Source organism: Neovison vison, chromosome 7, assembly GCF_020171115.1.
Source record: "Neovison vison isolate M4711 chromosome 7, ASM_NN_V1, whole genome shotgun sequence".
Taxonomy (NCBI): domain Eukaryota; kingdom Metazoa; phylum Chordata; class Mammalia; order Carnivora; family Mustelidae; genus Neogale; species Neogale vison.
In genome coordinates, this window is record NC_058097.1 from 154,734,662 (window position 1) to 154,761,712 (window position 27,051).

Genomic DNA, 27,051 nt, shown 5'->3' on the forward strand with positions numbered 1-27,051 from the left:
CCCCGTGAGGTTTCCTCCTAACACCCAGGAGATGAGTGGCACGAATGCAGAGTAGGAGGCTGGCAGAATCTGGGATGCAAGGGGACCCGGGCCAGACCACCCCTACCAGAACCTTGATTCCAGCTCCTGGTGGAAAAGGAAGAGGTGAAGACGGAAACTGATGACTCTAGCTGGCTGTCCTGAGCAGGAGGTGAGGGGCAGGGGGATGGGGAAGAGCTCTAGCTCCCTACAGGTGTCATGACAACATTTCTGTGTGGTTCTCATTTCGTTCTCAGAACCTTCCCAGAGGTTCTATTATTTACTCCACCGCCTACACAGGGAGAAAAATGCTCAAGGTGTTTACATTACCCACCTGCTCCCCAACATATTCAGGATGAAGGGAGGCCCTGAAGCACGGGCATAGGCACCTTGTCCTGGTGTCTTCCTTCCTAGGGGTAGGGGGGACCACTGCTATCCCTGGACCTTTATGTTTCCTGTTCTCCTGTCGTACGATCCTACACCTAAGTCTTCCTAACACTGTGCAGACTCACCAGAGTCCACAAACTGGCAGGGGCCTCGGTCAGACCCTAGAATCTCTGGGCCCATACCCATGATTGACTTTTCAAGTCCTATGTTCTCCACCCAGACACATTAAGAGCTCAGTGAGCTCCCACATAGTCAGTCCTCACCGCCTGCTGCTTGTTGCAGATATCTACATGGAAGCTTCAGTGCACCACACACACAAATGAAGAACTGCAGCCTTCCCAGGAATCTTTTGGGACTTCTTTCCCAAAACCTTCCTATTCCCACCATTTCATTCTGAGCAGGCCATGCCCAAGGCCCACCCATACGGCCACCATCTTCCTTCGTACCCTGTGCTCTAACTTCATGCCAGTGGCCTCCTAGCCTTCTCACTTCCCTGCTGTGCCACTGTAAATATAGTCACTGTTCTTCATAACAGTGCTATTCAAGGTGTGGCCTGAGGACCAGAGCCAGGCCACAAATTCTTTGTACCTGTCCATGATGAGATAAGTTCAGAAATTAAGAGTAAGAGCATAGAAACTTGTATAATGATTTGACTAAATGATTATGTGATTTGAATTCAATAATAAGAAGGGCACTAAATGCCGTCGGTAGAGCACTGGCTTGGATCCTGAAACAGAAAAAGGACATTAGCGGGGAAAACTGCTAAAATCTGAAGAGTCCGTAGTTCAGTTAATTGTACTATACTGAAGTTAATTCATTAATTTTGATAAATGTACCTTGGTTATCTACAATGGTGATGTTAGGGGAAGCTCGGGGCAGGCTATACAGCATCTCCGCTCTCTTGGCAACTTTTCTGTAAATCTAAAATTATTCCAAAATGAAACTTGTATTTTTTAAAATATGGGCTTCTGTTTTATATGTTTTTTCTTCAATTTCATTTTTTGAACAATTTAACTGAATTTTATAAAAGTGTCAGTCTGAGATGGATCCAAAACGGAAATTTTAAAAATAAAACTGGTCTTTCCCCACAGACGGCCGGAAGAGAACGGCTTTATCTGTATCTCCCACAGCACTTGTCACCATGATTGGTACGGATGCTGATCACAAACATTTGCTAGGGGCACCTGGGTGGTTCAATCGGCAAAGCGGCTGCCTTCAGCTCAGGTCATGATCCCGGGGTCCTGGGATCAAGCCCCACTTTGGGCTCCCTGCTCAACGGGGAGTCTGCTTCTCTCTCTCTCCCTCTGCCCCTCTCCCCCAGCTTATGCCCTCTCTCTCTTGCTTGCTCTCTTTCTCTCAAGTAAATAGATAAAATCTTTTAAAAATAAATAAATAATTGGATACTTGCTGATAATGCCCAAACTCACAGGTGCAAGTCTGTGGACCAGTTACTGTACGCAGACTGTGGCTACAGTCACAGCCCAGCACTGTATCACTCAAATTCCGGCACATTTCAGGGCTCAGTCATATACCCAGGTCTGTCACAGCTCAAGGCCAAGCACAGGCTGTGACCGGACCCTAGGAAGTAGTGACAGGACAGGCTCTTGGTTGTTGACAGGGTCCTAGGATGTGCCTTTATTCAAAGAATGTCAAGCCCCGCTCTGTGACTGTACAGAGTACAACAGTATAGTACAGAGCACAACTTTGTTGAGGTACAACAAAGTCCTGACATGTGACATGGTTCTAGAATGTGACTGGACCCTACGATGTGCAGTATTGACTGCTGGGCTGTGCCAAGTTCTGGCTGCAGCAAGGAACGCACTCCAGTTCTCTCTGGGTTTCACAGGGCACCGGATGTTCTGCGAAACAATCGCTCTAATGCTCAGGGCGGATCCTAATTTGTCTTGGATCGGTGGACTGGGACAGCTGAACCAACCCGCAGGCGAAAGTGCATCTGGGTGTGTTGGGCCAGATTTCAGGTTCTTGTTCTGTGTTTCAGAACTATTGAATGAGCCTGTCCCGGCTCCTGGGGTAAGGAACAGACACAGGACTCCTAACTCAGCACAGAATTCTCTGCTTCCAGGGGATCAGCCTGGGGCCATCACCCCAGGGAGTTTGGCTGGAGTCCATCTAACACCCCCCACGCCTCCAGGCCTTGTGGCTCCCAAAGCTGGTGGAGGCTCCCCTGAGCCTTTCTAGCTGAGCATCACCCCAAGGACTGCTCACACCAGCTGCCCTGCTCTGAGTCCCAGCTGCATGGGGTCACAGTGCCATCTGCTGGCTGCTGTGAGTCATGCTGGTCAGGCCCAGAACATCCAGTGTGCTAGGCCGCCTGCAGGCACTGGGAAGGCTTCTCCAAGCATCTCAGTTCAGGATTAATGGAGTGGCCTCCCTCTCAAGAGCCCAGCTACCAAGACCTTCACTAAGACTGCAGTGATCTGCTCATGCCACTACCAGACATGGCCCCCAGGTCCCTGGGATCAAGCCCCTCACTCAGACCCTAATTCCTGTCCCCAGTAACCAGGGCTTTCACTCAGACCCCATAATGACCAGAAACCTTCACTTGGGCTTCAGTGACCGGAACACCTCACTCAGGTTCCACATTGACCAGGGCCTCTCACTTAGGCCCCCCTGCATGACATGGCCTTACACTCAGGCCATTCAATGACCAGATCTATAGCTTATGACTCCCAGAGACCCTCATTCAGGACCCTCTGCACCTCAGTAACTAGAGAACCTTACTCAGAGCCCTGTGGACATATGGAGAGGCATTCTGGGGAGCTCTTGTGTCCCTAAAAGTGAGGCAAGTCCCATCTGCTTCCCCCATCTATCTTCCTCCCTCCCCCCGATCTCCCCAATCTCCCCAGGACTTTCCATCTTTTTTTGCTGTTGTTCCTGGTCCCTGCTTCAGATATGGCCACAGCTGTGCCCTGGTCTCATGAGGAGATCCGGTTCTGCAGGGTCAATTAATCCCATCCCAGGAGCTCTGGCCTGAGAGGACCAGATTCCATAGCAAGGCCGCCTACCCATTACCACCTGGAGCTCACTTCTGCTGGCTCCCCTACACCAAGCCACACACATATGTGTCACCTCATATGCACACAGAGACCCGTCACAGACAAGGCCTCTACCATATCACAGTCTGGCCATACAAAGGCCGAGCACTCCCCAGACCCAGCATTCCACCAAGCCCTGGTGCTGATTCTTCCATTCTCCCTTTCTTCCAGACCCCAGCAGGAGCCAGCCCTGCCCTTCTTGGTCTTTATCCCATTCATCTATTCATTCAAACAAGCATTAAATGAGCCTCTAGTTGTGTTGGGAATCACCTAAATGGCCGCTTGGGGGTTTGCATGCAGGGACAGCAGCACAGAAGGGGCATTTGGGCTGAGATGCTAAGGATGAGTAGGAGTTTGCCAGAGGCATTATGCCAGAGTATGTTATGTAATAATACCAGAGGTATTATGCCAGGAGTATGCCAGAGGTATGTTCACAACAGAAGTGAACCTCTGCCAGAGGGTCAAAGGATAGGAAGGTATTTGAAAAAGGAACTGATATACACAATGCTCAGAGGGCCCGGCTGTTGAGAGATCTCCATAACCATTTGCATGGTGCAGGCAAGAAGACTTGGACAGAGTCAGCTATGGAAAGTAGACTATGGGACTGGGGGCAAGGGTGGATATGGGGAAACCCGTTAGGACTAACTTGAAACCATCTATGCTACAGATAACACAGTTTTGGCTAAGATAGTAGCTGCAGAAGTGATCGGCAGCAGGATTTAGGATACATTTTGGAGGAGAAATAGATGTGAGTTGGTGGTGAATAAAATCTGGAGGTAAGCAAGATGAATGCCAAAGATGACTTCAAGTCTCTAGTACAAATAATTACGTAGATTGAGACACCTAATCCCTCGCTGGGAAGACTGGAACAGTATCAAATTCAGGAAAAAAGATCCCAAATTCCATTTTAGAGATAATTAAGTTAGAGATACCTGTGCTCAGAGGTAGGGACTGGAGATATGAATCTGGAACTCATCACCACACAAGAAGTATGTGAGGCTGTGGGTGTAGACAAGATCACTGGGCTCTCGGGAGATGTAGGGATGCCTGGTTCTGGGTCAGGCTGACCCCAAAACGTTCCCAGATTAGCCCGCAGATCTTCCTTATCACAGGATTCCCCTTATCTTATTTTTTCCCCCTTGGTCAGAAGTGAATCTCTGCATTCCAATAAGGCCTTTAGACTCCTATAAGCAAGGCCCCTGGTCTGACCCCATGACTCAGGGGATCACAGTTTTCTGTATCCTGTGGCACCTGGGAATGGCTGGAGGTGGCAGAGCTGCTGGTGGGTCTGGGTCCGGATCCAGTGGCCATGGTCTCTATTTCCTCCCTTCAGAAGAAGCAAGCACAGGACTTTGGTAAAAGAGATCTTGGAGGATGGAAGATCTTCTAGGTATGCCCCGAACTCATAACCTATAAAAGTAAAGATCAAAATTTTAACAATGGAAAAATTGAGATTCTGCATTGAAAAATCTACCATGAAGGAAAAGACAAACTGGAAAAAAAACTGATATTCGTATCAGTGACAAATGCTTAATTTCTCTAACATGGAAAAAATTTCTAGAAATCAATCATAATAATACCAACAGAATAATAATCCAACAGAAAAATGGGCAAAGGAAAGGGTTCCAATAAAAGAATATATGGATGGCCCTAAATATGAAATGATCAACTTTACTTAAAAAAGAAAAAGCACAAACTAAAACAACTCTGAAGTATCATTTTGTATCTGATCTTATTACCAAATATAATGCTTTGCTACGGTGACATTGTTAGGAGACAGGCAATCCAAGTATTTATTTTTATATGCATAGAAGATCTCTGGAAAGACACCAAAGAAACTGGTAATAATGCTTGCCTCTGAGAAGGGGAGCTCATGGGGACAGGAGACAGGGATGGGGCACTGATTTATTTTCATTTTATAACCTTTTGTACCTTTTGAATTTTGAGCCATGCAAATGTGTTATCTTTTAAAATTTTTAATAAAGTTCTTTTAATCAGTAAAAGGATATAAATTTAAATAAATGAATGTGCTTATTGCCTGAGCCCAAATCTATGTTTTCAAACTTGCCTGAAATGTGCTCTCCCTCTGCTTGGCCCATCCAAATCCTATACAAATTAGAAAACCCACATCAGGCACTACATTCCTCTGGAGCCTTTTTTGATCACCCCAGCCCACACTGACCTCTCCCTTCGCCGAAGAGTCATCTCCTACAATCTGAGTCCAGTAAATACAGGTGGTAAAAGAACACCGAATAAAAATTAGAAAGCCTGAATTCTCATCTGAGCTCTAGCACTAAATCGTTCAACAATTCCACACAGTCTCTGAACTTCTATGGGTGAAGAAAGTGACAGCACTGAGCAGGTGAGAGAATGCAAGGAGGGAATGTCAAGGTAAGTTTAATTAGCCCTGGTACTGAAGGGTTACACACAGCAACAGAGGCTACAGTGCTCTGCAGGATCCCAATACTCCTCTCCTTCTTTGGCCTACAGACTCCCCAGGCCTCCTCCTTGCCCCACTTCTTGCCAAGGGAATCTGAGCAGTAGCAGCAGGCACTATTCCAGGCCCAGGATTTAATGAAAACTGCTTCCAAGCCTGGATCACCTCTCTCTCTCTCTTCCCACCCACACCCACACAACCACCTGCTGCCCGGATTTCAACATCCAGGCAATTCAAGGAGTCATGAGCTAAAGGTGATAGAACCTCTGTCTACCTGTGTCCCCCTCACTTCTCTTTCACGACAGACCCACACTGGACAGCGACAAGAGCCAAAGGCAAATCCATATTGGGTTAAGTCACTGATATTTTAAGACTTTCTTAAAGCAGCTGAAGTTACTTATCCTGAATAATATGTAAGTATGGAAATAGAATAATGGTCCTATAAATCCAATATTGTCTCACAATATTAACTGTGTTTCCCTAATCAATTGGTTTTTGTGCTGTCCACAGCACAACTTTCTCGTTTTCCTCAAATCACCAACTTCCCATCCACACTCTTCATGTATGCCTTCATACTACAGTGGTACAGATCTGTCTGTCCAAGGACAGAAAACCAAAGCTCCATTTGTAAGCTAAGGAATCAGACCACCTCTTTAGTCATTTATAACAAAAGGACTACAGAAAAGACCCTTTTTGTTTGCTTGTATTAACATTACTCATTATGTTCTTGGTAGACACTAGAATGCCACACACATTTCCTACCTTTTCAATGATATCCAGTCCCTGGGGCACACACTCTCAAAGGTTTATGCAGCACCCTGATACCTATAACTATTCCCTAAACTGGAGGAAAGCTTGACATTTTATAGGCCTGTCTCTAGCTAGCAAGACTTTCACAATGGAAGGTGGACGGAAAAAGGCATACATTGGAATTTTGACAGCATGGCCTGGAAGCAAGTCCCAAGTCTTGATTCCACTGATCAATCATTTAATCTCTCTAAGCCTCGGTTTCCTAGAAACTGGGGATGATAACAGTACCTGTCTCACGGTCATGTTGTCATAATTTGATTAAATGCTCTATTTCCTGGCTTCCTCCTCCCTTTCTTAGCTGCTAAGATACTAAAGCCCAGCTCCAGAATCTGATTTTACTCCCCACTCCCTCCAGAATGTGTGCGTTAAATTCTGACCACAGTAAATGAAATTAAGAATTTGAATATTTTCAATCCAAAGAAATGGTGAGAGGGACAAACAAGATTTCAACATAAAGGATACAACAGGTCTGGCAAGTTCTAGAAGGTCACCAGCCCTGCCCATACCCACACCTGCACAGGACTTGGAAAGCAGCCAACTCTCCCGTGCAGTGAGATGGGACCTATAGCTCTCAGCCCCAGTGATTTCCATGCATCTTAGAGTAGCTGAAGTGTCTACTTTAGCACATGAAAGTTAAAGCAGGAGGTTTGCTTCGGCTGGAGCTTTGCAGCAGATAAAAAGCAAAAGAAAGTCCATTATTGGCTACTGGTAACATTGCATACAGTGTCACAAGGGAGGAACAGATAAGAGATATTTTTAAGAGAAAAACACTAAAAGAGAAGAAAACTGTTGCAGAAAATAATATACTTGCCTTGCCTCTTGGCTTAGATTTAAGCAAGACAAGAAAGATAAGGGAAATAACAAGGCTCTGAGCCAGGCGGGCAGGAGGCCCAGTTATGAGATATGTCCTTATGTTAGACAATGACTTCACATACTTTTAGGTGATAAAGGCTGAAATTAACTGTCTTGGCTAAGAGGAAGCTCCCTCTCCCACCCTCACCAAGGGCAAAATGCAAGTATATTGCAGGTTGCTTATGTCAGAGTGTCAGAGTTGAGTGTTCTAAGGGGAAAGAGCATAAAGCGGGAAGGCCATCCTAACAAGGGGCAATACTGGGAACTGAGTGTCTCAATAGGATCTAGGGTTTTTGATGCTATTTGAAGCTAAAACCAGAACCATGATTTTGCTTTTCAGCCCAGAGTACCTGCCTTGCATCTTGAACCCTCCACTGATGCTAGGCTGAGTTAGCAGGTAGCTTGTAAAACCAAGTCCCTTCCATCCCTCAATAATATCAGATAATGGGTGAAGAGCACATGTCACCTCATCACCTTGTGTTTGCAGCATCTCCAGGAAGCCAATGTTGCGAGCGGCTGAGAAGGAACAGAAGGGATGGAGGAGGCAGGAAAGAACAGCCAAAACTGAGGTGCCAGAGAAGCAGAGAGAAGGGAGTGCTGGAAGACAGAGTCATCCAACATGTGCAGACCCAGAAGAGAAAGACCAAGAAGTGCCCACTAAATCTATTCATGTGGAGGTCATAAGTACCTTAGCTGTTCTGGTAGACTGGGGGCGTCGAGATGAGATGGGAGTGTTTTGAAGGACAAATAGCTGAGGAATTGGAGACGGCACACGAGGAGAGCCCTTTTGAGATGCTCCCTGTTTCAGAGAGCAAAGAAATGGGGACTGGAGATCAGATTTGGTCTGGAAAGGCGATTGCATATATTTTGCCTTGCTTATGTTTACTTCATTTTTAAAGATGGAATGTCAATTGGATTTTCAAGTTGAAGGTGCCAGAGAGGTGGAGTACATTGAGACAGCTGATTTCCTCCATCAGCCCTTCTCCTTTATTCCATGGTAGTTGAATCTATGAATTTCAGCTGGGTAGAGGGCCTCCTGATGGGTAAGGCTGCTCAGCCACTTGATGGTGACCCTGGCATAACAGTTCCTCCTGGTCTGACCTTCTCCTCCAGACTCCCAGCCCACCTCTTACCACCAAGTCCTCACTCTCAGAAGTTCCAAAGGACCTTTTCTAGTTTCTCCAGGGCAAGAAGGGGCAAATTAAATTATCTGCTTTGTTCTGTTCTCCATCACCATAATGACATAAAGCCTATGTCTTGATTCCCCTTTCCTTGTCATTTTCAAAAACTTACTTGAAAATAAACATACAGTGAACCATGAGAGACTATGGACTCTGAAAAACAATCTGAGGGGTTTGAAGTGGCAGGGGGGTGGGAGGTTGGGGTACCGGGTGGTGGGTATTATGGAGGGCACGGATTGCATGGAGCACTGGGAGTGGTGAAAAAATAATGAATACTGTTTTTCTGAAAATAAATAAATTTATAAAAAAAAAAGAAAGAAAGAAAAGAAACATACATACCAGGTACCAACACACCACTCTTAACATTCCTACTATTATAACAATCCTAATTTTCCATGAAATAATATGGTTATTTGCACTGTCTACAGCAGGGCTCAGCAAACACTTCCTATAAAAGGCTGGATGGCAAACACTTTGGGTTTGAGGGTCAGAGAGTTTCTGTGGTGACAGCTCAGCTCTACCATTCAGGTGTAACAGCAGCCACAGAAAGGAGATAAATAAGGGTGGCTGTGTTCCAATAAAACTTTATGGATACTGAAATTTGAATTTCCTGTAATTTTCATGTGTCCTAATATATCATTCTTCTTCTTTTTTTTTAAATCATTTAAAAATATAAAAACCATTCTCAGCTCATAGACTGTCCCCCAAAAAAGGCAACAGGCCAGAATTTGCCCACCCCAGTCTAGAGCTGGAACATGCAGAAAGGAAAAAAATGGGCACAGAAAAATATTTCAAGGTATCTTATGATAGTGGAATACTATACTGATTTTAAGTTTTAAAGTAGGAGGAGCTGCTTATCACTTCATTCTTTAAGTTTTCATGGAGAAAAGGATTCTGCTCCACTCTCCAAGAGAACACTCTCCTGGAAGAATACTTCTGGTCTCTTTCTCCTCTTGCTGAGTGAGTAACTCAGGTGCTGAGATGACACAGTGTTTGCCAAACCACAGCCCAGTCTCCTGGCTCTTGCTCTCTCATAGGACTTGAAGGCCCATGTGAACCACACTCTTCCTCCATTTCTGTTCTTGAGTCAGACCTAGCTTCTCCTTCTAGGGCAGCAGAGCATGCATGTCACAGACAGGGCATAAACCAATCCACTGAGGTACAAGAATAAGACTTTAGAAAATTGGAGCTGCTATTTTTATTTTGTTCTCAAATTTGTATTTTAATAAGTTGTTAAAGAAAAATAGCTATGTTACAGTATGACTGTAAATTTTTTATGTAATTTGTAAATGAAGGAACATTTGAGGATGAGTGCTCAACAGTCATTTATTCATAGGGATTTGTAAAAACAAAATTTGGATATTATTATTTTAGAGACAGTAATGAAACTGTGTTGCTCTCCTCTCCCAGGTAGACGGGCCCTGTGCCAGACTGTGATCCTGAATGAGACCCATCCCCAGAGTCTAAATCTAACTGAAAGGTTTCACTGTGGCCTCAGGCCCAAGTGTCCTACTCCAGTATAGTACCAGGTTGAAGCAGACCTCAATCCTCACCTGCCTCTGGGCATTTGCCCTCCATTTAGAATCCAGTGAGGAGCCCATGTGATTCACCAGCTCCCTGGAACTCTCCAAAAGTTAGCTCTCTGCCAGTTGATAGGAAAAGATATTTTGCTAAGCAAAAGAAACAATGTACTGTTTCCTCCTTTGTGTATTTTGCATGACAGCCTATAAATACTTATGTAATGGATTTACTTAGTGAACTGAATGCAGAGAAGCACAAATATTCTTCAGCTTTCTTTCCGAACACAGCCTTTACACATGCTGTACTGAGACCCCTTCTCACACCACCCGCCCCATGAAGTCTCGAGCTGATCCCACAGATGGACAGTCACTTTCAGATAGAAAAATGGTTTCAAGTCAATAATTACAACTAAGCTCACTCCTGTGTATTAAAATGGTTCAGTCCTGCCTAAATCAATATAGAGAAATATTTCCAGTTCAAAATGTCCCCCACCAGCCCTGCACTTCCAGCTCAGGCCAGCTCTGTGGCTTGGGAACTTATAATAATAAAAGGAGGTGTGAAGAGTGCTTTCATCTTCCATCCACCCTCCTTCACCTGTGGCACCTGACTCCTTTGGAGTCCACATGGGGTGTTTGGGTGTGAGTTTATGTGTGTGTCCCTAGCCTGTTGGAACTGAGCTCTGGATAATATAGACGTATAGAGGTATCTACATTTGGCTCTCTCCTGGGGACAGGTATGGATCTCAGAGGCCCTGTAGGGATGCGCTGTTCGCTGACCTGGGGGCTGGGGAAGAAGCAGACCTGAAGGTGTATAAACCCTCCAACTAATCTCCCGAGTCCCCATCTCCTCAGTTCCCCTCCACTAACGTATACTCCATTGTCTCTTATTGCCATTACCAAGTACCACCTTGGACAAGGTTCCTTCACATTCAGCTCTCTTCTTTGATCTTCACTTGACTTGGACATATCATACTCTGAGCACACAGACTACCCCATAGCTGCCTTCTCTCCTTGCTCTCCAGCCAGAGTCCGCCTGAAACATATACAGGTGCAAAGGAGGCAGGAGAGTCCTTGTCACATACCAAGCTCTTCCAAGAACTCTCTCACCATACTTTGCTCTGATAGCTATACTGGGATTGTGCTGGGTACACATTTCTGCAAATTTCCAAGTCTTTCTCCCCAAAAAAGATACCATATTCCCAACCACTCTTGGTTTTCTTAGCAGCATGCCCCTGCACCCTCCCAAACATGTACACAAATGTACACACATTTAGAAAAATCATAGCACTGGCTCCAATGCTTTAAATGTCATAGAATTTGGGGGTGCCTGGGTGGCTCAGTGGGTTAATCCTCTGCCTCCAGTTCAGGTCATGATCTCATGATCTCAGGGTCCTGGGATTGAGCCCCACATCGGGCTTTCCGCTCAGCAGGGACCCTGTTTCTTTCTCTCTCTCTCTCTCTCTCTGCCTGCCTCTTTGCCTACGTGAGATCTCTGTCTGTCGAATAAATAAAATGTTTAAAAATAAATAAATAAATGTCATCGAATTTTTAGACTTCTTTTATATAGACTGAAGATGGATGTTAGGATGAGGGTCAAAGATCTGTTCTCTCAGCCTTTTTTTTTTTTTTTTTTTTAAGTAGACTCCACAACCACCATGGAGTACAACATGGGGGTTGAACCCATGACCGTGAGGTCAAGACATGAACTGTGATCAAGAGCTGCACACTTAACTGACTGAGGCACCCAGATGCCCCTGCTCAGCCAACTTTTAAGTAATCCTTTGGGTATATATATTGTCTAACCTTAAAGCTTTGGTCAAAACATTGAGGCATCAGAAGTCCCATTCAACACACACACACACATACAAACATTCTAAAAAACACACAAAAAAAGAAGTTATGTTTCTCTCCAGAGAAAGGCTCCAGAGTTTGGGGTAGGAAGAAGCATTCTCTATGTAAAGCATACCTTTAGGGGCATCTGGGTGGCTAAGTCAGTGGGCATCTGACTTCTGCTGACTTCGACTCAGGTCGTGATCCCTGGGTCCTGGGATTGAGCCTGCACTGGGCTCGCCACTGAGCGGGAATCTGCTTCTCCCTCTCCCTCTGCCCCTCCCCCTGCTTGTGCCCTCTCTCTCTCTCTCTCTCTCTCTCAAATAAATAAAATCTTAAAAAAAAAAAAAGAAAAGAAAAGAAAAAGAAAACATACACTTTAAGTACTCGAAAAAATTCTTAACATATTCATACTCTGCTCTTCTGGTTTTAAGAAAACCAGCTTTTAAAATAAAACACTTTATTGGGGTGTGGTCCTCACACCGATGTAACAAAACAGTGTGGGTGTTACTACTCACATAAAGCAAAGCAAGGGCTTTGTTAAAGCAATTTAGACAAGTTGATTTCAAGCAAGGATTCAAGTTTTATTTCAAACTTCCCCTCAAGGAAGCTAAACTTCCAAGAAACACAGCTGAAAAGATTTCTTTGAGGGGGAATGACCGTTTTACTGAGGGGGGAGGGGGATGTATATAAAAATTAGATTAAATACAAGAAAATCACTCCTTTATCTTTGAACAAATAAACAGTGACAGTGAGCCTTTACTTTGCCCCAGGCACCATGCCAGGGAGTGGAGATAAAATAGACACTGAAGGTCTTGCCCTCCAGCCCCCACCCCCATCACTCGTGGTCTTGTGGAGAAACCACTGAGTAATTGTCTAGTGTTGAGGGCCAGAGGAGTGTGCTGTAGGTGGAGCACGGGAAGGGTGCCCTGTGTGTGCTGGAGTGGCTAAGCTGAAACTTGATGGACAAGAAGATAAGCAGATGGGGGAGGAAGCAAGTCAGTCACCAGAGCCTGCTGACCTTGATTCCTGACAGATCACCTGACACTGAAATCCTGTTTTCTGTCCTCCTCCTACCCCTACCATCAGCCTCAGAGGAAGCTATATTCCTTTTTTTGTGCCAATCCACCTCTTAACATGTGTGCTCCATTTCTAGCAACAAAACCAGAAACCTTGGTGTCTTTAATTCAAGTGTTCCCTCTGTTCATCTGTTTATTTAGAGATCTGAGGTGGCCCCTTGGCAAGTACCAAGAGCCCTTAGATGTGGTTCTGCGGGTGTTGCTTTCCTTATATCTCTTCTGCTTCCCCTGCTGAACAACCTTCTTCAATCCCACTTTTCAGAATTCATCTCTAACATCACCCATTACCAGCTGATCTCCCTGGCTCTCCTCACTAAAGGTCCACAGGCTATCACGACAGACTCCAATAAAATCCTTTAACGGCTCAGTTACCCAGATTTGCAAACAAACTCTTCAATACCTAGGTCCCGCCTACTTCCCAGCATCTCTCCTCACAACTAGCCTTCACCTGAGCTTTTGGAAATTTCCCCTTTTACATAGTGTTTCATGCCTTTGGCCCTTTGCTTATACTCTCACTTCTAATTTATTCAAGCAATCAATCTTATGGAGACACTGGCAGACATTGTGGTGTGTACTGGGGACACAATGGGAGCAAAACCAGACATGGTCCCCACCCTCATGAAGTCTAGAGTCTACTGGAAAGGCAGGCATTAATTAAATAAGCACATAAAAAACACAAAATTATAATTGCAATTAGAACTATGGTGGAGGATGAAGAATAAGGAAGAAGAGGAGGACAGGAGGAGAAAAGGAAGACAAAGAGGGAGAAAGGAGGAGGAGGAGGAGAAAGAGGGGAAAGAGAAAGAAAAAGAAGAAACAATCAGGGAAAGCATCCTCAAGGAAATCACAACTGAGTAGCACCTAATTAAATGAAGGGGAAGGGAGATCTTTTTAGGTAGAAGGAACAGCAGATGCAAAGGCCCTGAGAAAGCCGGGAGCATGTTGTGTAGGCTCTGAAAGAATATTAGTGCATCTCAAGCACTGAAAACAAAGGAGGGGTGCCTGCATGGCTCGGCGGGTTAAGCGTCTCCCTTGAGCTCAGGTCATGATCTGGAAGTCCCAGGATGAGCCCCAGGTTGGGCTCCCTGCTCACTATGGAGTCTGCTTCTCCCTCTGCCACTCTGTCTGTTCATGCTTGTGTGCTCTCTCTACCTCTCTCTCTCTGAAATAAATAAAATCTTAAAACAAAAAACAAAGGAGAAATCCCTTCCTAATCTTGTCCTCTAGGTAAATAACTAATTCATATTTCAAGACTGGCCTCCTGGAAAAATTTTTCTCGTTCCCATCAACCTTTACTCCCAGGTCAGCAGGAATCCGCCACTTCTTCCCTGGACCCGTTACAGTACCAATGAAACATGTCACCAAAAGCCCTTTCCTGTGGGTCTGTGCTTCATGTCTGTTTCTTCCCAGGTCCACAAGCTGGCTGAGGGAGGAGCTTGTGCATAGTCATCTCTGTGTTTCAGGGTCCACAGCACAACACTTGGCACAGAATAGACTTCTAAGTGTGTGTCACCTGACCAAGGGCTGGATGGATAAATGAACAAAACTATTAACAAATGCATCCATTCCTTTGGGGATTAAGATGAAGGTCTGATGTAATCCTCCTACTTCAGTGCCACTGCCAGTCTAGCGTCAGCCTCGCACACCCTCCAACTCCCTCCCAGGGCTCAAGTGGTCACACTGTCATCTTCCTCAGTTCCCAAATTTGCCAGGCCTTCCCCGCCACAGGACCGTGCATGCAATTCTCTCCACAGGGGCATTAGTCTCACCCCGCCTGAGCATTCTTTAGGCCTGGTATAAAAATAACTCATTTCCTGGGGAACCTGCGTGAAAACCCTTAGCTCCAGGTGACACGCCTCCTCTCTGCTCCCACACCTCCCCACACATCCTCCATGGAAGCTCCTATTGGACTGATTAGATTTGCCGTTACTAGCGTAACAATACAGGGAAACTTCTAAATCATATTCCTCTTAAACGCAAAGTTTCTCTCTCTCCCCTCTGAAGGGAATTGTTGTTACTGAAAGAATCCTTTCATGAGGAATTTAGGGTGGGGAGAGTGAGGCTGCATGAATAACAGCAGATGACTGTAGGGTTTTTCTAGGGACGCTGAGTTCTGTGAGGGTTTTGTTTAGACAAATGTGTGTGTGTGTGTGTGTTGAGCAAATAAATGTATGACTGCCTGGCAATAAAAGGACCCAAGTCACTGCTAGGTCAAGGCTTGCCACGTCTTCCATGGGTGATGAAGGGAGGTGAGTCAGGGAAAGGATTTTTCAAAGTTTCCCACATTCTTTCCTTTGGCCTTCACCTCACCACAGGGTTGCCTCTTCCCAGGCAACAGACCCTGTGAATGGGGCATGGGGTGCCAGGAACCCTGGGACCTGGACCTCATTAAGTCAGCGATGGTCTATACAGATGGGAGATGCAGTTTAAAAGGACGGCATCTTCCTTCCACCCTACATACTATTCTAAGCACTCTGGATTTCGCTGACCTCACCACGACCTTGTACCATCATTATCTCCATGTCATCTAAGAAGAAATCAAAGCTCAGAAAGTGATGTGTTTTGTCTAGGTCACACAACTAGTGAGTGGCCGGCCCAGAACTCTAACCAAGGAGACTGAATCTGAAGCCACTGTCCCTACCACTGAGGGTTCTGGACACACTGTTGGGATTGCCTGTCAGAAGACCATTTCTTCAGGGTCCATGCCCTTAAATTCATAGATTCCTCACTCTCTGGTACTCCCTAAAAAATCCACAAGAGGGGGACCTCTTCCCACCAGTTCCAGGCTGCTGTGGGAATTATGGATTTAATTAGCAGTTTCACAGGCAGCCAGAGAGTTGGCTGGTTACCTGTATAGAATTTGAACAGGTTTCCTGACACAATGGAGCATACCCTAAGTGGGTGCCTGATCCAATTAGCCCAAATTATTTAGGAAGTTCTCTTTCCCAACCAGGCAGCCCATATTATCCCTCTGCCAATCACTCTCCAAGCTTGGCACCCAATTTGCTATGGAAGCAGGACCTGTGTGAGCCTTAGATCTTTAAACACTAGGCTTGTCTCCCCTTCCCCAAGTTTCACCTATTGCCTAGTAGCCTGGGGGCCTCCAAAACAGGTTTCAGAGGTTCTAGGATCCAGAGAAAATGAAGAATAAAATTGTTTTTACCATTTTCAGTCCTAGCCCCACAAAGTTCTGCTTATAATAACTCTTAGGCCAGAGGATGTCCAAATTGTATCTATGCCCTTCCTTAAGGAACCTGAGAACAGGAGTGTGGTGGACACTGCTAGAGGTCACCCACGTTTCCCCTCAGAAATGAAAGACAGTCTCCCAGCTACAGGGGGGTGCTACTGGAATATGGCCCTCAGTGATGAGCCCACACAGGAGCCTCCACCTAGGAAAACCACCTCACCTCAGGCCATACCCATAGGATGCCTATGATTGATCAGTTTGGGAGGGAACAAAGGCCCAGTCCCCTTGATTCAGCCTGGAACACTTCTGAGAGGTTATCTCAGCTTCAGAACTCACTGTAGGGTCAGCTGAGGCCTCTGTAGGGACTACACCAAGGTTCATCCTCCGCTTCTGCCAAACTCTACTTGCTTCCTTTCCTTCACAGGTAGCGATCCTGACAGTACTCCCTAATAAACCTCAGGCAAGTTCATCTCCATCTCAGCTTCTGCTATTGGGTCACCCAACCTGTAGAAGTTGGAGCCAGGATGCTTCAAGAAAGCGGATGGTAAGACAGGATTGTGGAGCTGGATCCTTCGCCACCCAGCTCACAAGTCACCAGCATTGGTTAAGTGGAGTTGGGAGAGTCCCCGGTGAACTGGGGTTGTATGCTGATGGAAGGAAATGCACGGGCCGGGTCATGAGGAAAACTGTAACTATACGAGAAACAAGAGGGAAATTGTAATTGTAAGAATGAGGGAATTGAGTGTAAATAAGCTCAACTGATGCGCTAGAAAAAAGTAATGAAAGGTTTAAAATAATTAATCAGCAGTTAAAAGCATGGAAAAAGTGATGGCCTGCACCAAGGGAGGCAGAAACACCATCACTGACAGGAAGGATAAAAAGGCTCAGAAGGTGGGTATCAAGAATGGACATACTATATGAGATTGGAAAACTTAACGAAATAACTGTTCCATGTGTTCCATGGGATACACAATTTTCGAAAGTAATAAGGAATGTTTAGTAAGAGGGGCATCAGCATCACTAAGAAATTCCATAATGGCCCTCCTATACAGGCCTAGACTGATGGTAGAAAACACCCCTGCTGAGCTGGACTCACGGACAGCACTAGAAATAACAGGACTTTCCTCCCAAAACAGAGACTAGGGGGCAGCATATCATCATTAGAAACCTATTACCATAGACCCCATAGTGTGGGCTCTCTCTTACCAAAGCTGATACAGGTTTCTGACACATGTCAAATGGCTAACCCACTAGCAGCAAAACAGAATCCAAGTCTCCAACATGGCATCATACCTTGAAGAGACCAACTAACCTCTTACTGGCAAGTTGATGATACTGGATTCCTTCCACTCCAAAAGGTGAAGCAATTTGTTTTGTCAGGAATAAATACATATTACAGGCATGGTTTTGTCTTTACTGCCCACTGGGAATCAACTATCACCATGCTCCAAGAGCTTACAGTGTTTGAACAACACGCATGGGATCCCATCACATCAGACCAAGGACCCAGTCTTTAGCAAAGGAGGTGTAAAGTGAGCACATGACTAGGAGACCCACTAGTCACATGACATATCACATCACCCAGAAACTACCAGCCTGATACAGTGTTGGAATGGGCTGGTGAAGGCACAGCTAAAGCATAAACTTGAAAGTGACACCTACAGAAGATAGGGTGTCATCTTCCAACGTGCAGTGTCCACTTTAAAATAGCAACCTTTATATAGTGCTATGTGCCCAACAGATAGAATTCATGAGTCCAGAAACAAGGAAGGAAGCAGGAATGGCCTTCTTACCATTAATCTTGTGATCCACCTGGGGAATTTGCACTTCCTGCTCCTACAAGTCTAGGCTCCTCAGGTTTAGAGGTCTTGATTCCCAAAGGGAAAATGTGTCCAACAGGGGACAGAGCATGACTGCTGCCCAGGAACTTGGGGCTCCTTTTGTGAAAGGACCGGAAGGCAAAACGAGGCATAACTATCTTGGCCATAGAGAGGGTCCTGATTACAAGAACAGAGGAGGCAGGGCAGCTGCTACACAAAGGAGATGTTGGCTGTCCTGATACCAGCTACAGTACCTATAATTCTTCCCACTAGCTTTCCTTTTCTAAGTTGCCACCATGAAGGGAGACTCACAAGAATGCTGAGAGAGCTGCTCCCAGACCATATATGAAGAAATGGATCCAAGTGGCACACAAGGTGTATGAACCGTAGTGGATGCTGTCATTGTAGCCTGGTCTCCATTCAGGAATGAAGGACTTATTCTCCTGGCTGTTAGGAGTGCTCTCAACAGAAAACCCTCAGCCCCCTACAGGCATTTCCCCAAATGAAGCAAACCCACTCATGCCTTTTCAGGACCATTCTGAAGGGTCATCCCAGCTTCAGAACTCCCATATGGTCCACTGAGGTCTCTACCAAGACAGCATCAAAGTTCAACTTGTCCCTCTCCTCAATCCTGCTACCCTTCCTTCCTTCCACAGCTATAGATTCCAAGAGAACTTCCTAAGAAATCTCTTGTATGTTCATCTCTGTCTCAGAACCTAATTCCTGGAGAACAATGTATCCATGTCAGGGGAAGAGGGGCTTTTGATCACCTACCCAGAAGGGTAAGAGCATGTGACACACAGCAACGATGGTACTGCCAAAAGCAACACTATGAAACACTGTGAGAAAGAGAACTGGGCAAGTGAGCAAGGAGGGAGTGAGCAAGAAAGATGCTGTAAAGGAGATGCAATGTGAGCAAAGGAAAGGACCTCCTGAGATAAGGTCTTGGAGAACAGACGGAATTTGGGCCCTAAGGGTCATCAATGTCCTCTTACATAGGAAGGACAGAGACTGAGAGCAGTAATAGTTAAGGAGAAATGGTGCTATTTGAAGTCCCCCTTCTTAATAACCATCTAAAGATACCCATCCTACTGTCCATCAAGATGGACCTTAACTCTCCCCTTTGTGTCTCCCCCTTCTCTTGTTAATCTAATGTTTTTACTGGCATCTATAAAACCCATGAGGGGAAGCTTAGACAACAAATTTGATAAGACTTCTTGGACTGGGGCGCCTGAGTGGCGACTGCCTTCGGCTCAGGTCATGATCCCAGGGTCCAGGGATCAAAGTCCCATATTGGGATCCCAGTTCAGCAAATGAGCAAGGAGCCTGCTTCTCTGACCAAATAAATAAATAAATAAAATCTTTCCAAAAAAAAAAAAAAAGCTTATTGGACTGTTGCTTGATTTCTTGATTTTGCAGCAGAAAATTTACATGGGGGGGGTGCATGCAAAAGTGTCCTGCTTAACCACAGTGTTTATCATGACCTAGGTAATGGGCATATTCAGTGGGTGAGTATAAAGCCAAGATCATCATAAAGCCAGTCCCACATGGCTTGCATATGAAGCAGATCAGCTGCTTGATGTAGGACATTCTACTTGGAATTTATAGGGATTGTTAACAGTGTCCCTTGTCAGGGTAAAGAGAACTTACAGTGGCTTTTATCCAACCCAGCAGGCTGGCCATTTCCTCAGGAATAACCTTCTGTGTATCTGGATGGTGTATAGCCATCTGGATGGTTCCACAGTAACCAATGGGTCCTGTAACAACCCAAACATGCTCTTCCATTCTGAAGTATGTAAAAACAAAAATACTGCCCCTAAATTCATCATGCTCACAGTCCATTTCAGTAAAGGTTCTTCAGGAAGTTGATGATCTTAATCTACAAAATAAAACAACTCTCTCACATTGTACCTCCTGGTTTCAGTAGTTTCTTGGTTTTGCCCTCTCCCATATGGCCAATCTTCTTATGACCAGAGTCTTAGAGGTACTCTGTTTTCCCCATATAATTTTTCCTTCAGGGGCAGATTTGAGACCAGTGGTGAAAACTCAGATTAGCTAAAATCTGAGCTTGGTCCAGCATCAAGGACTCACCAGCGTTCTCCTTCCTTTCATTTTTGCTATTACAGAGAACAATAACCAAAAGATTATATAGTTTGACTTTTTCATATTAGTTTCCATCACCTTTAGCATCCAATGAATCAATTCCCCAGGAGTTGGATCTACCTCTAAATTCCATTGGTAAATTTTACCTTTAGTAACTGGTTACAGCACAATTACTATTCCACACTTTGGGTAACTATGGAATCAAAGGTTCCACCCTGGAATCAAAGGTTCCTCATCCTTTCCTCCACCGTTTCATCTTCTTTACCCAAACCACATGTTTCCATGAGCTAGGGCCTGGCTAGCAAATCCTACTTCTGATACCACTTCTAGTGACACCACACAATTCTCCAATTCTCCAAAACTAACTGGCTGTTCAACAACTCAATTAAATTCTGACACTACCTAGAGTTAACATCAAATCCCACAAATTAAAGGACTCAGTCCCACCAGATTGTCCAGCTTCAGATGCCAGTGGCAAGCTCCAGGTTGCCACAAGCACTTCTGATCAACCAGTTACAAATTCTGGGGTTCTATGACACTCTCCTCAAGTTTGCTATTTTGCTGGAACAGCTCACAGAACTCAGAAAACACCTTACTTACATTTACCAGTTTATGACAAAAGGTACAGGTTCGGAATAGCCAAATGGAAGAAATGCACAGGACGAAGTATAAAGGGGAGTGATGTCACGGAGCTGCCAGGTGCTCTCCAGCTGTGACCCGTACTAGCAACTGAGTAAATTCACCAACAGGAAACACTCAAGAGATTGAGAGCTCATTCTGGAGTCCTCCTCCCTTCCCCGCAGGTTGAGGGTGGAGCTGAAGTTTCTCACCCTCTAATCACTTCCTCTTTAAGTCACCAGCCCCATCCTGAGGTTATCTGGGGGCCCACCAGAAGTCACCCCTCATTAGCATAAAGTTTAGGTGTGATTGAAAAGGGCACGTATAAATAACAAGGAAGTTTTAAAAGATTTTAGTTCTGTGCCAGGAACAGACACTGGAGACAAAGATCAAATATATTTCGTACTATACCACAATTACTCTGAGATGATGAGGAAGAGTCACTTAAAAGAAATTCTCAAAGAATTGCCAGGACTTGGTAGCTCTGGGACTCTTGAAGAAGAATTCTAGAATTAAAGAGCTCACAGGTTTTAACTGCTGTTCTGCCAATTAACTTCCCCATGCTTCATTTTCCCCATCTGCAAAATATAAGTAATAACAGCATCATACTTACTTCTTAGAGTCGTTCCAATTGAAGACAGCATTATAAAGTGTCTGGATCCATGCGGGAACGTGTATAGAGCTCAGTAAATGTTAGTTTTCACCAACATGGATACACGGGGTTGGGACACACAAGTTCTAGTCCCTGTTCCTGGCTCTCCTGGCTGTACGCTCTGTACCGCCTCCTTAGTCACCTCACTATCTCTGGGACAGTTTTCTCATCTGTAAAGTGAATGTGTGGGTGTCCCCACGAGTTCAGGGCCCCTTCCATCAGGAAAAGTCTGCGTCAAAAGTGACTCAAAGATTCTCAGTCAGGGTGATTGAAGGGTGCTGATGCCAGGGGCAGAACATCAAAGATGGAAGGGAGGCGCTCTCTAGCCAGAGGTAACACACTCGGCGACCTGCTTGGTCGTGCTCTCCCCGCGCCTCCCTTCCCGAGTGGGCGGCCGAGTTGAGTGCCAAGTGGGTCTGGAAGTTAGCTGCCCCAGGAGTTTAGTCCAGGTTTGGAGAGTCGAGCCGTTCACCAGCCACACCACACTGCACCCACACACAACAGGTGCGTGGGCGGCTGCGGCGCCCTTCCACGGTTTAGACCGCAGGGAGCTTCCCCCAGCCCAGCGGCCCGCGCAGGCGCAGTCGCAGTTGGAGGGGGCGGGGAGGGGGCGGGGAGGGGGCGGGTCCCGGGCGCGCTCGGTTCTCTCCACCTCCCCGGCGCTGACAGGACTCTTGGCAGCGGCGGCCGTCAGCAGCTGGGGAACGGAGGAAGAGGAAGGGGTGGAGCTGCTTTGCGGTTGGACGCGAAGCAGTCCCCCAACTGCAGCGGGGGCTGGTCAGCTGTCTCTGTCGCTGCTCGGCCCCTTGAGAGCCTGCACCTAGACCGGCGGGACACCGATGGGCGAAGCGGCCTATCTAGGAACTCGGGCAATGCCCCGCCACGGAGTATCTCCCGACCAGGGCCACCCTAGATCCGGCGGGGAGACGGAATCGGACCGGCTCCGGGGGTGCCCCAGACTGAGGCTTCTGTGGATAGGCCTGGCTCTGGCGCTGGCGCTGCCCGACTCCCTGGTTCTCTGGGCCCCTGCCGGGGCCCACCCTCTTCCCTCCCAAAGCCATCCCGCCAGGTTCGGTCGCTTAGTGCCCCAGCTCCGCAACGCCTTTGGGTGGTGGAATCTCACCTGCCCAGTCTGCAAAGGCTTGTTCACCGCCATCGACTTTGGGCTGAAGGTGAGCGCTTAAAAGGGCTGTGATGGTGCAGCCCAGGGGAGCGCTGGTGGGGGCAAGGGCGAGGGAGGTGTTGGGCCTGGGGTCCTGAAAAGCAAACCTGATGGGGAGGCTGGCATCTATCTACAAGCCTTCACCGGATTTGCTGTCCTTTAGGGACACCCATGATTACACACCAGCACCACCTCCACTGTGACCTTGTGAAGAAAGGAAAGAGTGGAAATTGTGGGCCGGCCACTGTGCTAGCCATTTTATATAGGTTAAATCAAACCTGTGAAGTGTTCATTACAGTTGTTATCTTCATTTTACAAATGATTAGAGTTTGGAAGAGGTGAAGTCACTTGCATAAGGGCACACAGCTGGCGGCTAGGGGAAGGGCTGGGACTTTTTTCCCTGTACATCTGACACTGAATCCCCTGTGCCTTAAACTTGGCACCTCTAATCCAGAGCACCAGGCCTTGTACCAGTTACTCAACAAGGACTTGAATTCAGAAACATCCAGGGGTGTGGGACTAGATAGTGATGTCTTGACCCTGATGGGATTATGATGAGTGCTAGTTGGTCAGTGAGCTCTGCAGTGTTCTCCAGGGCCTGCCCCAGACTGTGGCCAGATATACTACCCAGCCCAGATTTCAGGGCACTCTGCAGACAGTTTCTGAGGAAGCCAGCTGGGTAAGCAAAAGGCCTGAAATGCCACTGCCTCTTGAGGGGAAGAGGAACTATTGGCCTGGTGCTGCCTGAGTCACAGGGCAGTGTCTGTGGGAGGCAGAGAGTGCACTGAGGTCTCTTCACGGTGGCACTGAGGCCAGCCTGGCCCCAGTTTGGAGATGGAGATACAAAGGGTGGTAGCCAGGGTTCGGCCTGGTTCCTGTGCTGCCTCTGACCTCTCATCACTGTTCTTCCCACTACAGAAGGAGCCCAGTGTGGCCTGGATGGGCTCCATGGCCACCAAGCTCTGCAAACTGCTGAAGATAGCACCGCCTACTGTGTGCCAATCAGCTGTCCAGCTCTTTGAAGATGACATGGTGGAAGTGTGGACACGCTCCGTGCTGAGCCCATCTGAGGCCTGTGGTCTGCTCCTGGGCAACACCTGCGGGCACTGGGACATCTTCTCATCTTGGAACATCTCTTTGCCAGCTGTACCAAAGCCTTCCCCACAACCACCCAAACCCCCAGCCCCAGGCGCCCCTGTCAGTCGCATCCTTTTCCTCACTGACCTGCACTGGGATCATGACTACCTGGAGGGCACAGACCCTGACTGTGAGAACCCTCTGTGTTGCCGCCAGGATTCTGGCCTGCCACCTACCTCCCGCCCAGGTGCTGGATACTGGGGCGAGTACAGCAAGTGTGACCTGCCCCTGCGGACCCTGGAGAGCCTGTTGAGCGGGCTGGGCCCTGCTGGCCCCTTTGATATGGTGTACTGGACAGGAGACATCCCCGCCCACAACGTCTGGCATCAATCACGTCAGGACCAGCTTCGGGCCCTGACCACTGTTACAGCCCTTGTGAAGAAGTTCTTGGGCCCAGTGCCTGTGTACCCTGCTGTGGGCAACCACGAGAGTACACCTGTCAATGGCTTCCCTCCCCCTTTCATAGAGGGCAATTACTCTTCCAGCTGGCTCTATGAGGCAATGGCCAAGGTGTGGGAGTCCTGGCTACCTGCTGAAGCCCTTCACACTCTCAGGTAGCTGAGGTCCATGGAAACCCAGGAAGAGAAAGGTGGATGATAGGGAAGGGAGTAGAAGTTCTGGGCATTACCTGTAACTATTCTATCATGAGTCAGCTCTCCTCACTGGCCCTCCCCCACCTCTGACTGTAGCTTCTATCCCTACCCTTATGTCCAGACACCCTCCCTCACAGGGCTGACAGCATAACCTCTCCATATCTTTGCTCATGTTGGCCCTCTTTAAAATGTTGGCACCCCCCATTTTAACATCCCAACTTTCCCAGGCCCAGATCATATTCCTTGTGAAGGGCCTTCCCATTCTAGCTCACTTATCTCTTCCCTGAACTCCTAGAGCCCTTAGCCTTCTGAGCCCCTTCATCTCAGTCACATGGGCCCTACAATCAGTACTGTTTTTTGGTCTTCAGCTGGAATGGGAGCTTCTTGGTGAAAGTCCTGTGTGCCTCTGCCTTCTACCCAAATGCTTAGCACAGGACTGGGTGAGCAGGACCTGGATTATGAATGAGTGTTGATCTTCATATTCACTTTGTTCCAGAATTGGGGGGTTCTATGCCCTTTCCCCACGTCCTGGCCTTCGTCTCATCTCTCTCAATATGAATTTTTGTTCCCGTGAGAACTTCTGGCTCTTGATCAACTCCACAGATCCCGCTGGACAGCTCCAGTGGCTAGTGGGGGAGCTTCAGGCTGCTGAGGATCGAGGAGACAAGGTGAGGGAAAGTGGTGAGAACATGGTGTAGTAGTTGCTGGTGGGGGTTGGGAAAGAAGCACGCCCTTTGTGACCGGACTCCTATCTAGAGCCAGAACACCCGTGAGCAGAGAAGCTTAGTTTTCTGAGGCTCCCAATAAGTGTTCCTGGGAGTTCGCCTCCTGGTCCCTCTTAGAAACCCTTTCATCTACTCCCTGTCTCTGGCCAGCAATGCCGGCCGTTGTGGGAAATGAGTACCAACTTTTCCTGGCCAGGGCTGCCTGAACCCTTCCTTGCTCTGATAATTTGTTTGTTTGTTTACTTGTTTATTTATTTAAAAGATCTAATTGGCGGGGCGCCTGGGTGGCTCAGTGGGTTGGGGCCTCTGCCTTCGGCTCGGGTCATGGTCCCGGGGTCCTGGGATCGAGCCCCGCATCGGGCTGTCTGCTCCGCGGGTAGCCTGCTTCCTCCTCTCTCTCTGCCTGCCTCTCTGCCTACTTGTGATCTCTGTCAGATAAATAGGTGAAATCTTAAAAAAAAAAAAAAAATCTAATTGGCTTTATTGAACAACTCATGAATCAGGCAGCATCCCATCTAGCAAATAGAGGGGCATTATCCCTGATAACCTTCCTTAACTCTCCCTGCAGGTACATATAATTGGCCACATTCCCCCGGGGCACTGCCTGAAGAGCTGGAGCTGGAATTATTACCGAATAGTAGCCAGGTAGGAGGGAGGTGGGATGAGGGGTGGATGAAGGTTGGAAATTCCTTTCAGCATCTTATTCCTGCTGTTCCATTGGGGTAGAGGCTTCTTAGTTCAGTGTGTGAAGAAAGAAGCATCCCATCTCCCCAGATTTCCTCCCTATCCCTAGAACCTTCTGAATATAATTAGTATCTTCTGGCAGGTATGAGAACACCTTGGCTGGTCAGTTCTTTGGCCACACCCACGTGGATGAGTTTGAAGTCTTCTATGACGAGGAGACCCTGAGCCGGCCACTATCTGTAGCCTTCCTGGCACCCAGTGCCACCACCTACATCGGCCTTAATCCTGGTAAGTGAGGTGGAAGGGAGCTATTAGGATAGAGGAAGTTGGTGGGATAGAGGAAGCAGAAACAGACTTGGAGCCAAGGCTCGCAAAGGGCAGGTGGGACATGTTACCCCTCCCCCGAGTGGCCTTGGCTCCTTCCCTCTCCAGTCAGTTCTCCCTCCTTGCAGGTTACCGGGTCTACCAAATAGATGGCAACTACCCGGGGAGCTCTCATGTGGTCCTGGATCATGAGACCTACATCCTGAACCTGACCCAGGCTAATGAACCAGGAGCCACGCCACACTGGCAGCGTCTCTATAGGGCTCGAGAAACCTACGGGCTGCCCAACGCACTGCCTGCCGCCTGGCATGACTTAGTGTATCGCATGCGGGGTGACACGCAACTGTTCCAGACCTTCTGGTTTCTCTACCATAAGGGCCACCCGCCCTCAGAGCCCTGTGGCATGCCCTGCCGCCTGACGACTCTGTGCGCCCAGCTCTCTGCTCGCTCTGACAGCCCTGCTCTATGTCGCCATCTAGTGCCAGATGGAGGCCTCCTGGATGTCCAGAGCCTGCAGCCAAGGCCACCTTTCTGCTAGCACCCCCAGGGCCCAGAGGAAATCTTAGAAAAGGAGCAAAAACCCCACATGATAGCTGTGGTAAGAAGTGCATCTGAGCCCCAAGCACACCAGGGAAACAGGACCTTCTTTCATGGAGCTGGTTTGGCTAGATAAAGAAGGGGCAGCTGCTCTGCCTCGGCCTGCCCTGGGACTACTGCTGTTCATGGCTGTGGAGCTAAGGTCTAAGTTGGCACTGTGCCAGCAGATCAGACAGGAGCTGTGCTGGCCAGCCAGGAACCCTGTACTGATGCTGTCGCCTGGTTGTCAGGCTATTAAAATAAAGATAAGAGACATGGACTCCAGACCCCTCTGTGATC

The 27,051-nt window shown here is 47.3% G+C and overlaps 1 protein-coding gene and 1 long non-coding RNA gene across 2 annotated transcripts in view; one reads left to right on the plus strand and one right to left on the minus strand.

Annotated features, from left to right (window-relative positions):
- The window catches only part of LOC122912669, a 39,361-nt gene extending 17,346 nt beyond the window's left edge, over positions 1 to 22,015 (minus strand). The window contains exons 1-2 of the long non-coding RNA XR_006385665.1: positions 21,512 to 22,015; positions 4,394 to 4,871 (exon numbers count right to left, since the gene is read on the minus strand). This is a non-coding gene — a long non-coding RNA (uncharacterized LOC122912669). The remainder of the gene's footprint in view (positions 1 to 4,393; positions 4,872 to 21,511) is intronic.
- Positions 22,016 to 22,236: 221 nt separating this feature from the next.
- Positions 22,237 to 27,038, plus strand: SMPD1 (sphingomyelin phosphodiesterase 1). The gene is made up of 6 exons (XM_044258716.1): positions 22,237 to 22,722; positions 23,631 to 24,403; positions 24,939 to 25,110; positions 25,736 to 25,812; positions 25,994 to 26,139; positions 26,304 to 27,038. The coding sequence occupies exons 1-6, from the start codon at positions 22,390 to 22,392 to the stop codon at positions 26,711 to 26,713; spliced, it is 1,911 nt and encodes a 636-aa protein (XP_044114651.1). The 5' UTR covers positions 22,237 to 22,389; the 3' UTR covers positions 26,714 to 27,038.
- The last annotated feature ends 13 nt before the right edge of the window (positions 27,039 to 27,051 follow it).

Excerpts from the sequence above, each read along its gene's own strand:
- SMPD1 (XM_044258716.1), top strand. The coding sequence starts at position 22,390 with ATGGGCGAAGCGGCCTATCTAGGAACTCGGGCAATGCCCCGCCACGGA. Across the intron at positions 24,404-24,938 it reads GAAGCCCTTCACACTCTCAG|AATTGGGGGGTTCTATGCCC; the intron begins GTAGCTGAGGTC and ends ACTTTGTTCCAG. Across the intron at positions 25,111-25,735 it reads CTGAGGATCGAGGAGACAAG|GTACATATAATTGGCCACAT; the intron begins GTGAGGGAAAGT and ends CTCTCCCTGCAG.